Here is a 16,292-nt window from a genome sequence, read left to right as displayed (position 1 = left end):
CGCAACTAAAATGAGCTCTAACATGGAAATTAAGCGTTTCCGAACACATGTCCACATAACATCTTTTATTTGTGTGTGAGGAATGTTTCCTGAAAGTTTGGCCGTACCTTTTTGTAACACCCTGTAGATAACCTCTAGACATAACACGATCATGGAAGGTTGCATTAAGCAGATCTTTCACCGGGCAAGCGACATGAGATGTTGCTCCATCTTGCATGAAAACAGTGGATTTCACAGAGTTGTTTCACAAAGCAGGAATCGTGCTGTAAGAGGAAATCTCGATAATGTGAAGATGTCACTGTATAGGTACTCATGAATCCACATTACACAATCTCATACAAGGGCAATGGCTCTTGTGTACAACACAAGGTTTAGCAGTACCCCAAATTCGGCAGTGCCGTGCATTCACTGCACCCTGTAGTGTAAAATGTGCCTCATCGCTTCAAATGACAGGCCACATGTCATAAAATTTGGTCTGTGCCAGAAACCGAATAGCAAATTCAGAAAGTTGCTGCAGATTGTGAGATTCCAGTTACTGCACTGTGTGGGTGTTGTGCAGATACTAGTGTAAAATGGAACGCAAAACTTTCCATACTGTTGACCATGGGATAGACAATTTTCGAGGCACAGCCCAAGTGCTAGCACCACCTGGGGCATATACTGCACGGTCAGTTACAAAAACAGCAACCCCGTCAATATGGCACGGTTGCCATACTGTTGTACAAGGTACAGTGCCAGATTTACACCTGGTGGCCAAAAATGGAACCAAGTTTTTTCAAATATAAATTGGTTCTGCATTAGCATATCAACAAAGTTTCACTGCTATATGATAGTTACAGCTGCAACTGGACCTCTATGAGTAGTTGCACTTTAATTGCAGTACCCTGGTACGAGGTACACTCTACCATACACCTTGTAGTGGCCTGAATATGTCTGTACATGAAAGTATAAAAAGGATTTGTGTGCAGACAGGTGCTTTCTAAAGGTTTCTATACATAATAATTCCAATCCCAAAGAAAGCAGGTATCGACAGATGCAAAAATTACCGAACTATCAGCTTAATAAGTCACAGCTGCAAAATACTAACGCGAATTCTTTACAGACAAATGGAAAAACTAGTAGAAGCCGACCTCGGGGAAGATCAGTTTGGATTCCGTAGAAATATCGGAACACATGAGGCAGTACTGACCCTACGACTTATCTTAGAAGAAAGATTAAGGAAAGGCTAACCTACATTTCTAGCATTTGTAGACTTGGAGAAAGCTTTTGACAATGTTTACTGGAATACTCTCTTTCAAATTCTGAAAGTGTCAGGGGTAAAATGCAGGGAGCGAAAGGCTATTTACAATTTGCACAGAAACCAGATAGCAGTTACAAGAATCGAGGGACATGAAAGGGAAGCAGTGGTTGGGAAGGGAGTGAGACAGGGTTGTAGTCTCTCTCCGATGTTGTTCAATCTGTATATTGAGCAAGCAGTAAAGAAAACAAAAGAAAAATGTGGAGTAGGAGTTAAAATCCATGGAGAAAAAATAAAAACTTTGAGGTTCGCCGATGACATTGTAATTCTGTCAGAGACAGCAAAGGACGTGGAAGAGCAGCTGAACGGAATGGACAGTGTCTTGAAAGGAGGGTATAAGATGAACATCAACAAAAGCAAAACGAGGATAATGGAAAGTAGTCGAATTAAATCAGATGATGCTGAGGGTATTAGATTAGGAAATGAGACACTTAAAGTAGTAAAGGAGTTTTGCTATTTGGGGAGCAAAATAACTGATGATGGTCGAAGTGGAGAGGATATAAAATGTAGACTGGCAATGGCAGGGAAAGCATTTCTGAAGAAGAGCAATTTGTTAACATCGAGTATAGATTTAAGTGTCAGGAAGTCGTTTCTGAAAGTATTTGTGAGGAGTGGAAGTGAAACTTGGACGATAAATAGTTTAGACAAGAAGAGAATAGAAGCTTTCGAAATGTGGTGCTACAGAAGAAAGCTCTAGATTAAATGGGTAGATCACATAACTAATGAGGAGGTATTGAATAGAATAGGGGAGAAGAGGAGTTTGTGGCACAACTTGAATAGAAGAAGGGATCGGTTGGTAGGACATGTTCTGAGGCATGAAGGGATCACAAATTTAGCATTGGAGGGCAGCGTGGAGGGTAAAAGTAGTAGAGGGAGACCAAGAGATGAATACACCAAGCAGATTCAGAAGGATGTAGGCTGCAGTAGGTACTGGGAGATGAAGCAGCTTGCACAGGATAGAGTAACATGGAGAGCTGCATCAAACCAGTCTCAGGACTGAAGACCACAACAACAACTATAAATAATTCACTCTGTGCTGTCTAGACTAAGAACAGATAAACAATATAAGGCAGTGAGAAAGTCGCAGATAGGCCGTAGCAGGTGGAGCATGCAGTCATTCGAGCAAGCCAGTGGATGTGGAGCAACGACTAGTGCATTCTGGGCTGGTATTTTGAGTTCTGTCACGGGGAGCATTTTCTGAGAGAATGCTAGTTCAGTTGTAAGAGAGAAATGCTTGTTTAGAAACACAGGTGGTGTGGCTATGTGGGTAAGTGCCTTGCTTCACATGCAAAGATATGGGGCAGATCCCCATTTAGTCTTGACGTTTCCTTCATTTCACTTACTGTTTCTTTCTCTTCTGCACAACTGTCTTTTAATGTGAAAAATAAGTTGCGCAGTGGTATGGAGTCCGTTGAAGTGTAACACGCCTCGACTCGCTAGGAAGAAAATGGCGTCCCACCTCCAACAGGACTGCGTGTAGTAAACCATTACAGTGTTGAAGACAATCTACAGGATGAGGACAACTGTACTTTCTTGAGTCAAAATAATCTGGTGTGTAGCAGTTGTCTTAAAAAGCAGTGCCTCAAATTGTTGTTTCCCTCCCATGCATAGAAATGACTGGGTCACTGCCAATTGTCAGTAAAATAGTTCAGTGTAACCGGACATAGCTAATGATGTTTTTCTTATTATAACATATCAGTTCATAAAAGTGATAACTTTCTACCTCTACCAGGTGTAGAAGTATGAAACAGGAATTCCCCTATAGATCGTGCTAGCCATCAGTGTAGGGCCTGTGAGACCACGTCTGCGGCGCCGTCTGCTTCATGTAACAGCTGATGATGAATGTCAACACACACAAACCCAAGTTCCATACATCGTTATCTGTTTCAAACCTGTAAACATGTCGAGTTTTTTGCTTACAAACTAAGATTTATGGACAGAATTCATTTTTTTTATGTGAGAAAAGAGTGTGGGAAACCATCGAAAAAGAAGACAACCAATTGCAGGCTTTATTGAATGATGATGATGATATTATTATTGTGATGATGATATGATATATGTTATGATATATGATATGATGATGATGATGATGATGATGATGATGATGATGATGATGTTATGATGATGATATGATGATGATGATGATGATTTGATGATGATGATATTTTGATGATATGATGATGATATTTTGATGATTTGATGATGATATTTTGATGATGATATTTTGATGATGATATTTTGATGATGATATTTTGATGATGATATTTTGATGATGATATTTTGATGATGATTTGATGATGATTTGATGATGATTTGATGATGATTTGGTGATGATTTGGTGATGATTTGGTGATGATTTGGTGATGATTTGGTGATGATTTGGTGATGATTTGGTGATGATTTGGTGATGATTTGGTGATGATTTGGTGATGATTTGGTGATGATTTGGTGACGATTTGATGATGTTGTGATGACGATTTGATGATGTTGTGATGACGATTTGATGATGTTGTGATGACGATTTGATGATGTTTTGATGACGATTTGATGATGTTTTGATGACGATTTGATGATGTTTTGATGACGATTTGATGATGTTTTGATGACGATTTGATGATGTTTTGATGACGATTTGATGATGTTTTGATGACGATTTGATGATGTTTTGATGATGATTTGATGATTTTGATGATGATGATTTGATGATTTTGATGATGATGATGATTTGATGATTTTGATGATGATTTGATGATTTTGATGATGATGATTTGATGATTTTGATGATATGATGATGATTTGATGATATGATGATGATGATGATTTGATGATATGATGATGATTTGATGATATGATGATGATGATGATTTGATGATATGATGATGATGATGATGATTTGATGATATGATGATGATGATGATGATTTCATGATATGATGATGATGATGATGATTTCATGATATGATGATGATGATGATGATTTCATGATATGATGATGATGATGATGATTTCATGATATGATGATGACGATGATTTCATGATATGATGATGACGATGATTTCATGATATGATGATGACGATGATTTGATGATATGATGATGATGATGATTTGATGATATGATGATGATGATGATTTGATGATGATTTGATGATGATGATGATCAAACTCAACAGGAACTCACAGAACAATTGAATGTGACTCAGAAAGCCATTTCTCTTTGGTAGAAAGCTATGCGAAAGATGCAGAAAGTGGGGAAATTGGTTCAGCATGAACCGAATGAAATACAGAAAGCAGTTCAAAAGAGCCCTTGTGAAATACTACTCATCAGATAAAAAGAAAGTCGTTTCTCCATCAAATAGTGACAGGTGATGAAAAATGGATAATTTTGAGAATCGTAAGTGTTGTAAATCACATGTGAATTCAGGCAAACCATAGACATCCAGTGTAAGACCAAATCGCTTTGGAAAAAGACAATATTCTGTTTGGTGGGACCAGAAGAATGTCATCTATTATGAGCTGCTAAAATCTGGTGAAGCCATTCACACTGATCACTGCCAACAATAAATGATCTATTTAATTTGAGCATTATGCAAAAAATGACCAGAATAGGGAAAAAGACAAGTCGTATTGCTCCATGATAACACCCCATCACACAGTAAAATGAGTCAGGGAAATGATCCAGGCATTCAGTTGAGAAATACTAGGGTATGCTGCTTAGTTTTCAGACTTGGGTTTCGTCCTATTTACATCTATTTGCATCACTGGGACACACTCTCACTGAACAATGCTTCAATTCATATGAAAATGTCTCACTGACTGGTTCTCTTCGAAAGAACTATTTTTTTTTTTTGGCATGGCATTCATAGCCTGCTGGAGAGCTGGGAGAAATGTATAAATAGCAATAGAGATTACTTTGAATAAAATATTGTCAGTCAGTTTCAAACAGATGTGTAACAGAAAAGGATGACATCACAAGGACAGCAGAAAATACGTTGTCTATCCCATAAATTGGAAAGACTACTCAATGTGAACAATGTTAATGTTTATGGACAGAAATGTAGTAAAAGAAGTGTTTCCTGCTGCAATATCCAATTAATATTACAATGTTTTGTGAAGAAGCTAAGCTAAGGTAGGCTGACCTGACCTAAGCAAAGCAAAAGGGAATCTCAGGTAATTGTATTATGGTTCCTGTACCCTTTCAACTCATTCCTAATTTAACTACAAATTAACTGAGGCAGAACACAGGTAACATTTCATTTATGGCTTTCACATCAGAACTATCAATATTCCTGAAATTTCAACTGCTGTAGCAGTAATGTGTGACAAGCTGGGAGTTTTGGTCAGACAGGAAGTGTGTTCAGATAGCCGAAGTTATGGCGACCGCTCATTTAAAATGGCCTTATGTTGGTACATTGTTGTATATAAGTGATACGTACAACTGGTAACATAAGAAGAAAAGTATGGATAATTGTCTCTGTTGTCGTACTAATAATTCTGTGAACTTACAATAATACTTCACTCTCTGTTACTAGAAGCAGCAGTCTTCACCATCAGAAACTCCTTGCGTGGTCGAAAAATTTATAGCAGAACAGGAGGTGGTGATTGCAGATCTCTCAAAGTCTCAAATCTCGGCACCACCTGAACCGACACCAGATGTAGGATTGTATGCTGAACTGATTGAGGCAGAAGTTCACAATGTAGCACTGAAAAAGCAGTTGAAAGAGAATGAATCTAATATTGAACTGGCCATTGATAGACTGGCGCAGAATACTATGGTAAGTTACTATGAGAATTCCCAGATTCATTACTTTTTGTGAATAGTTCCCAAAGAAATGTGGACAGTTGTCATATTAACAGAGAGCATGTTATCACCCTGTCACTGAAAATCTGAAAAAATTACTTAAATGTTTGTGCTGTTATGGTTGTGGTCTTTAATCCAAAGATAAGTTTAATGCAGCTCTCCACAGCTGCCTATCCCATGCAAGCATCTTCATTTCTAAATAATTGATGCAGCCTCCATCCATTTGAACCGGCTTATTGTAGTCCTCCCTTGTTCTCTCCTACAGTTTTTACCCCTCGCACTTCCCTCCATTACCAAATTGACAATCCCTTCGTGCCTCAGGATGTGCTCTACCAACTGTCGCGAATAGTAGAAGATAGAATTAAAATCATGTAGGCTGTAGGCTGGAAAATTATTGCTACAGATCAAGTGAGGCGGACGTGACCAGACTCTCTGATGTGTAATGTGTACTCGACTAACAAGAGCGGAATATGCAGTATCACGAGGCTCAAGCACAGTTAGTGGCAACCCGTGGACACAGCAAACAGTGGAGAATGGCTAGTTCATCACGTAGGCATCACATGCTGCCGCGTGACTAGCCTACTCAGGGCTCAAAGTTCGAGGGTGCTAGAACCTTCTAGAACAAGTGGTGCCGGGTGCACTACCCCCTATAAAAGCGGATAGCCGCTAGATTGAAGGACAGTGATAGAGTGAGGTACTTAGGACGCTGGTCCACGTTAGTCTGCGTCGGGATGCTGCAAGAGTTGCAGGAAAGTATTGAGCACAGCAACAAGTAGGGACTTCGGCTGAATCGACACAGCTGACACTTAGTCTGGTGCGCTTGCCTCTGCTGTATTAGGACTTAGGTTTGGGAAGTTAGGGATGGCAACTGCATAGCCAGACAGACAATCATTGGAGACTGTATATAGAATCTTATTTAAATCACAAGTGCCAGGGTACTTCCAGTATAATCATTCTGTACATCAAGTGTTCATACATGAAAGCTTCCCTAAGATCCTATCCGAGTTCCGTACTCTAGCTCACCTTGCAGCCTTCTCTACAACGGAGCAGTGAGGAGTTGGCGGCCCACACCACCGAGACCTCATGCCAAGTAAGTTCTCTGACGCGCACCAGCGCAGTCCTTCCACTCCCTCTCAGGACACGTCAGTGGGACACGACACAACTGATCCGGTATTTTAGTAAAGTTGTGCCACGAATTTCTTGTTTCTCCAATTTTGTTCATAGTTACTCAATTACTTGATCTGCCCGCATAATCTTACTTCTCGTCCAAACCATATTACACGTCTGCACAATGCTACACACCAGATGAATATGTACAGGAAAGACTTCCCAACCCTTAAATTTATCTTAAATCTTAAGAAATTCCCTTTTTATTTCCAAAAATTTATCACTTTCTCCCAGACAAGAAACAAATTGTTTATAAACGGAAGAAATGTGATGTACTCAGTACTTCACTGCAGTATAAGTTGTGCTAAGGAAGACACACAAACATAGTTTCACGGAGGGGAAAGAGTCTGAGATGTTAAAAAAGTCTGAGAGAGTGATTTTTTGGCACCGGAACAATGTTACGACTATTTAGAGTCTTGAAATAAATACTTCAGTGTATACAACACATTATTCCATTCATCGTACTACAGATGCAGTTCTTCGAAATAGGAAAGGTATTGTGAATCTCATAGGAGAGGAGCATACTTCAACCAATTTCTATCAGTATGAACGTGATACTCCTGCATCTGTTTCATGACTTGACTTCATTGCATGTAAGTGAACTAGATCGTGGCACTTTTTTGTGGAAATTATAATACCAGACCTGATCATATTCCCAGGAAATAAAACAAATGGCAATTACTGACCGCACACTTTCACTTGGTTCCCGAGTGGAGAATGCTGGGAGTAGAGGCTCGCATTCAGCTCGTAGCACATCGGCTGTTGCGACAAGATCCACCTCCTTCTCGTAGGACAGCCAGCTTACAGCTGCAGCTTATAAGAAATGGAATAAGCATCAGCTTAATGTTTGAGTAATTGAAAACAGTTATTACTACAATATAAGTAATACTTCCAAAAACGACGAAGAATGTCTGGGTAGAACTAAAACCTTAAAAAACTAGTCACTTCCACTGCAGTTGTCCATGGTTGTGTCCATGCTAGTCGACAGATTTGGCGGTGCTGGCTGGACACGTGTTAACGACAGTGTTGTCAATGGCAATTTGCATCACACCAACACGCCTCCAGTAATATTCTTCTAGTTCTGACATCTTTCGATAGGAAGGTTCCCAGTCCTCGGTGATCGCACTGGTGAGAAGTGACATGTTTCCGGCAGAGATATCTGAGGTAGCGCAGTGGTTTGCACTGTGGACTCTCATTTGGGAGGACGACAGTTCAGTCCTGTGTCCGGCCATCCTGTTTCAGGTTTTCTATGATTTTCCTAAATCACTTCAGGCAAATACTGGAGTGGTTCCTTTGAAAGGGCATGGCCAACTTCGTTCCCCATCCTTCCCTAATCCAATGAGACCGATGACCTCACTGTTTGGTGTCTTCCCACAAATCAACCCCAAACATGCCCCCCCCCCCCCCTCCCCCTCCCCCAGCAGAAATATCCTCATAACATGTTATCTGAATTGTCGTTTCAGTTTGACTCAATTGCATTCAGAACGCAGTTGTATGGTGGCAACTAAATAAAATTTAATGAAAACAAAATATGATCCCTTTTCACAAAACAAATTATTAACAAACTTTATATTCAACGCTCCTTCTGGCTGCCTTTTACAAAATCAAGCTCACTCAGACATAAGTTGCAAATTCCCCTATTGCACAAACTTTCTCATGCATTTATTTGCATAGTTCTAATGAGTTCTAACGAAATATCACATTCTCAGCTTATGTATGTCATCCATTCTCTCTCTCTCTCTCTCTCTCTCTCTCTCTCTCTCTCTCTCTCTCTCTCTCTCCTCCCCCCCCCCCCCCTCCCCCTTCTCAAAACACGCACACAACCAAAACACAATGAAATAATAATTTTTTAAAGTATTTTTAATTATATAAGAAATCTGTGGTAATGAAACTAAAGAAAATTCCAGAAAATAAGATAATGTGAACGTGTCCTCTTGGCTGTAGTTTCAGTTCATACAAAAGATGAATACTTTACAGTCCGTAATTAAGTTTCACAATGCCAGCACCGTTATTGTTTGTTTTAAATAAAAATTTGTATCTCCGGAAGTATGGAGGTTATTGATTTGAAAATTTAACACTACTGTTGTGTTATCAATAGAATTTGGTATACAAAGTATGAAATAGATTAATATTTAATAGTACTACTTCAGATTCGTAGAGGGTATGAGGAATGTATTGCATGCAGCTTTAGTCAAGGACACGGCTCGAAACGGCCCAGTAGCCAGTGTGTGTGAGAAACAAAATCTGCTCTCCTCACAGCTCCACGCCAAGCTACGCTTTCAATGCAAGATGACAACTCATAATACGAGGGAGGATTGAAAAGTTCTCGGAATCACCACGAGAGGTCAGCACTATTGCAACAAGTTGTTAACATGATATTCGTTGGACTGTTGCCTGTAAACACGTGCCACATCAGTGCTCTTGGAAATCACTGTGGTGGTTATGTGGCTCTGTTGTTCCTGCAAAGTAATTTGCTGTAGTGGTTAATAAAAAAATAAATGGAGAAGAGAGACCGTGAAAAAGGGAAAGAATGAAAAGCAAATCGGACTTCGTATTACAGAAAAGCTATAGTTGGGGTGGTCCTTGTGGCGTTTTTGAGCAAAAGTTAAACCAATTTCCACTACAAAACTTACTGAAAAGAAACAGAGAATAACAAAATGTAACTGACATGGGTAAGTGTCGTAGATAAATCGTCCTTTACCAGGTTAACTTGTCTCCTTTCGTGCGGCGTCCAGGTCTTCAAAAATCTCCTTCATTTCTGCGTGAAAAGTCGGCTCCGAAATCTTGCAATAAGTTTCATTGTCCAGGAATTTCTAATGTACACAAAACCGTCTTGATATTAAATGCAATTTATTTTACGTTGCTTCCCTCCTCCAAATTTCATAACAACTTCCTCAATGTGTCTACACATTAAAATCAGATCAAGACTAGCTATTAAGTTTTTTTTACGTCAGCATCAGATCACGTCTGCCTTAAGCTTTGGCTATCAAGAGACAATTGAAAACGGACAGAAAACAAAAAAAGTTAGGATTTTGGTATTTTCTCTGTCGTCGAGCGCTCATACCGCTGCGACGGGATATTTTTATCTGAGGGAACGAGTGTAGCGTGGCGAAATTCAAAGTCCTGCTACATTGCGAAGAGGAAAAAATTGATGTTCAAGCAGTTATTAAGTACTCTGTACAGAAAAGTATGAAAGCAAAGGCATTGACGCCGATTTCCAGAATACACTGGAGGACTCTGCTCCTTCATATTCAACAGTTGCCAAGTGGGCAAATGAATTTAAATTTGGTCAGGAGAGCTTAGATGATCCGCGCAGTGGTCGGCCGAGATGTCACTACTCCAAAAATAATTGCAAAAGCGCACAAATTGGTCACAGAGGATTGCAGATTGAAAGCGCGTGAAATTGCTCACGCGTGAAATTGCTCACGCTTGCCAGCTGTCATCTGAAAGGGCATATCATATTTTAACTGAAGAATTAGAAATGAAAAAATTATCTGCGAGATGGGTGCCGCGACTCTTAATGCTGGATCAAAAACGCACGAGAATGGACATATCAGAACAATGTTTGGCCTCTTTTAGGAGAAACGAACAGGATTTTTTCACCGGTTTGTGACCGCAGCTGAAACTTGGGTGTACTACTATACCCCAGAGACAAAAGCAACCGTCAAAGCAGTGGAAACATGCTGATTCTCCGCCACCAAAGAAAGCAAAGACAATTCCTTCGGTGGGAAAGGTCATGGCATTAGTGTTCTGGGATGCAAAGGGGATCCTGTTTGTAGTCGTCGATTATCTCCTCACTGGGCAAAAAATTACTGGAGAATACTATGCTAACATCCTGGACAAACTGCAACAATAGATACGCGAAAAAAGGCCAAGGAAGAAAGTTAGGAAGGAAGAAAGTGATCTTCCATCAAGACAATGCGCATCCGCACACATGTACCATTGCCATGGCAAAATTACACGAACTGAGGCACGAATTGTTGCCACACTTGCCTTATTCACATGATGTAGCTCCGTCAGACGTCCGTATCTTACCAAAACAAACTTTTTTTCGGTGGATGAAGATTCACTTCAAATGAAGAATTGATAGCCGGAATTAGCAACTATTTTGCAGGCCTGTAGAAAACTCATTTTTGAAATGGGATCAAGGCATTGGAACATCGTTGGATCCAGTGCATTAACCTACAAGGAGACCACACTGAAAAATAACAAACGTTTCAGTGATGTAAGTACTTTTTTTTCTATTTCATTCTGAGAACTTCTCAAACCGCCCTCATAATTTGCTGCGGTACAATCAGATGGTAATTTCTCACCGTGCCTACTGATATGCTGTACAGTGCTGTTCACGACACAGTCCATCGACCACAGGTATTGTTGATGAGACAGCTGACATGTTGAGCATTTACAGTAATGCTGCAGGCTAAAGCAATGAACTAAAATTTGTACCAGTACTGGGATTCGATCCCGGGTTTCCTGCTCACTCCGCAGATGTGTTGACTGTTGTGCCACAGTTGCCGCTGCTACCAGAGCTGCAGTGAATACTCTTGTAATCTCCCTCCCATATACAAATTGCAGTTCACACCTCAGCCCATTGCTATTCCACTTCTAAACTCGCATCAGTATTGCAGACGCTCTCCAATATTGGAATAGTGCCTTGGCGGTGAGTGAAATGGGATTAATCGTGCCTGTACATCGTGTAAGTTGATGTTTCTGCCTCAACCTATATCATTATTGTAGATAAAGGTGAGAAACATAAACTGTATGTGATTAATCTTGAGTGCTTGTTATAAAGATCATCATCTTTACTGAAAATCGATTGTTATGCTAATTATTGCTTTTATAACAATGAAAACAATCAATTTTTGACAATGTAATGTAATTGAATAGATAAGATTTACTCATCAACCGGTGGCAGAACACAGATGGAACACGGCATCTTTCCTTTCCATCCCGTCCGTCAAGTCTTCCCTGACGTGCAGTTCTGGGTGATTTTCCCCAAATCTATGCCTTTCCCCAAATCTATGCCTTTTCCTAGACCTCTCCAGTCCTTTTCCTTCACCTCTCTTCCTTCCCCTTCAGCTCTTCTGCCTAGAGGAGCAGCCTCTGCCTCTGAAAGCTTGCCTAACAACCTAATTATTGCTTTTGTATCGTACAAAGTGCTATCTGTTGGTTATTTTGCACACTTTTTGGTTTCAATAAAACCCTATGTCATTTCAAGCATGTGTAAATTTTTACATCACTACCTAGGTTATTTTGTGAAGTATTGAATTTTCAAGTGTTAAGACTTTTGGCTCACCCTGTATTATTAATAATTAATGTGTACTGCTCTTCTGAGTCGGCACAAATTCACAGGAGAAATCATATACAAAATAATAAAAACATGTCACTGAACAGTCATGACTAATGCATGTGGCCAGTGGTTGAAAATACCGCTACAGTTGTAAGAGTCTTTTATTTAACACACGACCAGTTTTGAGCTATTAATATGCCCATCTTCAGTTGTCGTACTGAAAACAGTATGAGACTTGAAATAATTTTTACACTCGGAAAACACACAAAGAAAACAAAAAATCCATAAATTTAAAAACTGGCGGTTGGGCTAGATGCCGTGAAACGTAAGTCAATGCCAAAGTGACGTCAGGCAGCACTACGGAAGACTGCCTGGGTAAAGAAATGTGTAAATAATACCAGAACACTTACGCTCGGTACTGTGACCCCGAGGGCCATGTTGGACGAGTAGAAGACGTGGTGTGCTACCAACGGGCGCAGGTAATACATTACATAAATTTTATGTCACAGCTTCCACTCAGTTTTACTACAGTTCTGTGCTGCCTTGGTCAACATCTTTCTTTACCATGCATAATGCACTGTTAACATTTTTTGTGTAATGTTTTTTAATGTAAATCACCAATTCAGATTGTGAATGGCTGGGCTAGTGGCCTCGCGTTCTTCTTCCCGTCAATAGATGGCAGTACTTTTGCCACTCTGGTTTACCAGTTTGCTTCCTCCTTCGTGTCTGCTCTACTCCTAGCTCTGCGCTTATTGGTAGCACACCGCATCTTGTACTCGCCACTGTGGCACTCGGGGTCACTGCACCGAGTGTAAGTGTTCTGGTATTCTGTGCATATTTCTTTACCCAGGCAGTGTTCCATAGTACTGTCTTGTCACTTTGGCATTGACTTAGGTTTCACAGCACCTAGCCCAACCAACAGTTTATAAATGTTTTCAAATTTATGGATTTTTTGTTTTACTTTTTATGTTTGCTGCTTGTAAAAATTATCTCCTATAACTTCCTATTTTGAGTACGACATCTGAAGACGGGTGTATAAGAGCCCAAAAGTGGTCATGTGTTAAATAAAACAACCTTGCAACTGTGGCAGTATTTTCAACCTCTGGTATAATTCTCGGTTGTGGATGTTCCTCCGACAGGATTGATTGTAGTGCATGTGGATTAAGTTTTGAGAACAAGAGTTGATAATATTCAGTATCAATATATTTTAGGTCAGCACCGTAACTGGCTAGCTTTTAAAATTACCGTAGTTTTACAGGATTATGCTACCTGACCACGAAATTGTTCCACTCGACCTCCTGTAGGCATTACCGGAAACATGCAGTGATGTTACAGTAAACAACTAGTCGTGATTAAGAAAAGTGCATCACACTGTGAATTGCTTTAAGACAGTTGTGCATATACTGTCAAGTGGTTCAGCATGTCCTCATGAAATATCATGATAAGCTGACTACAGTGCCGTCACTCTCAGGTGCAATAATATTGTTTGACTAATACTACTGATAAGGTTGTTGATTGACTGTTTTATGGGTAGTGACAGCTGTCCTTATACCAGGGATGTTGCAGCTCTGTCAGATATTTAGCAGGGTAGCTGGAAAGAAAGCAAATCAATTTGTAATTATATACTTGAATTTTTTGCAATGTAAATGTTCTGCCCATTTTCAGCACACATTATCAGATTCAGCGGACAGAGAAGTTGTACGAGAATGGGCAAAGCTTCAAGTTACGAGACAGACTAGTGATATAGTCTGCCATTCACTGAAGGAAATCATTTCGGCTCGTAGTAGCTCACTTCGTTGCGACAGAGACTTCCTCCGTGTTGTTCTAATTGATGCTGAAAAGAAACTTAATGCACTTGATGAAAGATATGTAAGTATTAGCTTTTGTCCTACATACACATTACATATGTAAGCTGAAATAATATACCATTGGACATATGCAGTGCATAGTTCTAGTAAGTAACTACTAAAGCACGGAGTGGTCTGTATTTCCAAATACTTACTTCTATTCTTTCAAAGTGTTGTTGTTGTTGTTGTTGCCGACTTCAGTCCAGAGACTGGTTTGATGCAGCTCTCCATGCTGCTCTATCCTACGCAACCGTCGTCATCTCCGAGTAACTACTGCAACCTACGTCCTTCTGTGATTTTTACCCTCCATGCTTCTCCCCAATACTAAATTAGTGGTCCCGTGATGCCTCAGAGCGTGTCCTACCAACCAATCCCTTCTTCTAGTCAAGTTGTGCCACAAATTTCTCTTCTCCCCAGTTCTATTCACTACCTCCTCATTAGTTATGTGATCTACTCACCTAATCTTCAGCATTCTTCTGTAGCACCACATTTCGAAGGCTTCTATTCTTGTCTAAACTATTTATCGTCCATGTTTCACCTCCGTACATGGCTACACTCCATACAAATATTTTTAGGAAAAAAGACTTCCTGACACTTAAATCTGTACCGATGTTAACAAATTTCTCTTCTTCAGAAACGCTTTCCTTGCCAACGCCAGTCTACATTTTATATCCTCTCTACTTCAACCATCATAAGTTATTTTGCTCCCCAAGTAGCTAAACTCCTTTACTGCTTTAAGTGTCCCATTTCCTAATCTAATTCCCTCAGCATCACCCGACTTAATTTGACTACATTCCATTATCCTCATTTTGCTTTTGTTGATCTTCATCTTATATCCTCCTTTCAAGATACTGTCCATTCCGTTCAGCTCCTCTTCCAGGTCCTTTGCTGTCTCTGACAGAATTACAATGTCATTGGCGAACCTCAAAGTTTTTATTTCTTCTCCATGGATTTTAATATCTACTCCGAACTTTTCTTTTGTTTCCTTTACTGCTTGCTCAATATACAGATTGAATAACATCGGGGAGAGGCTACAACCCTGTCTCACTCTCTTCCCAACCACTGCTTCCCTTTCATGCCCCTAGACTCTTATAACTGCCATCTGGTTTCTGTACAAATTGTAAATAGCCTTTCGCTCCCTGTATTTTACCCCTGCCACCTTCAGAATTTGAAAGAGAGTATTCCAGTCAACATTGTCAAAAGCTTTCTCTAAGTCTACAAATGCTAGAAATGTAGGTTTGCCTTTCCTTAACTTATCTTCTGAGATAAGTCGTAGGGTCAGTATTGCCTCACCTCTCTCTCTCTCTCTCTCTCTCTCTCTCTCTCTCTCTCTCTCTCTCTCTCTCTCTCTTTGCATCCACTGTGCTGCTACCTCTGGTTGTTATGGGAGGTGGAGGGTAAAGTGTTGTCGCTCCGTCAACAATGTTGCCATTCTTATTACTCCAGTTACACTGCTTATGAAATCTAAAAGAAATCTAAAAGAAATCAAAGGTGAGAGGCTATTTGCACCAGTGCCGATACTTTTGAATTTATTCATCATTCCTGCTGAATAGACGGCAAATGTTAGATTTGGGATGATGTCATGCACTTGAGTAATCCAGTGCCTGTAAATATTGAAATATTCAACTTTTTAGCTTCTTGTGATTCCTTGTAAGGTCTACTGTATCATTACTCCTTTCAGTACTTATTCCCATGTTAGCCATAATGGGGGGAATTGAGTATGGTTTGAAATAGACAGCATTTAACTCACAAACACCTGTATATTTTATATTGTGTATTTTTCATGCAGATTTTACAAAATACTCCTCCATTTTCTCAAACAGAGATTTGTACCTCTCACAACTGTTTGTCCCAACCAGAGAAGGGACTGTCTAAAAAGAGTAACAGAAAAAT

General features: G+C 39.9%; 1 protein-coding gene across 1 annotated transcript in view; it reads left to right on the top strand.

Annotated features, from left to right (window-relative positions):
* LOC126439535 (uncharacterized) overlaps positions 1-16,292 on the top strand; it is an 81,534-nt gene that overhangs the window by 35,133 nt on the left and 30,109 nt on the right. The window contains exons 5-6 of the mRNA XM_050090569.1: positions 5,827-6,069; positions 14,218-14,421. Of these exons, the coding sequence (XP_049946526.1) occupies positions 5,827-6,069; positions 14,218-14,421 (447 nt within the window). The remainder of the gene's footprint in view (positions 1-5,826; positions 6,070-14,217; positions 14,422-16,292) is intronic.

This window comes from Schistocerca serialis, unplaced genomic scaffold, assembly GCF_023864345.2.
Source record: "Schistocerca serialis cubense isolate TAMUIC-IGC-003099 unplaced genomic scaffold, iqSchSeri2.2 HiC_scaffold_1329, whole genome shotgun sequence".
Lineage (NCBI taxonomy): Eukaryota > Metazoa > Arthropoda > Insecta > Orthoptera > Acrididae > Schistocerca > Schistocerca serialis.
This window is presented reverse-complemented; position numbering and strand designations above follow the sequence as displayed.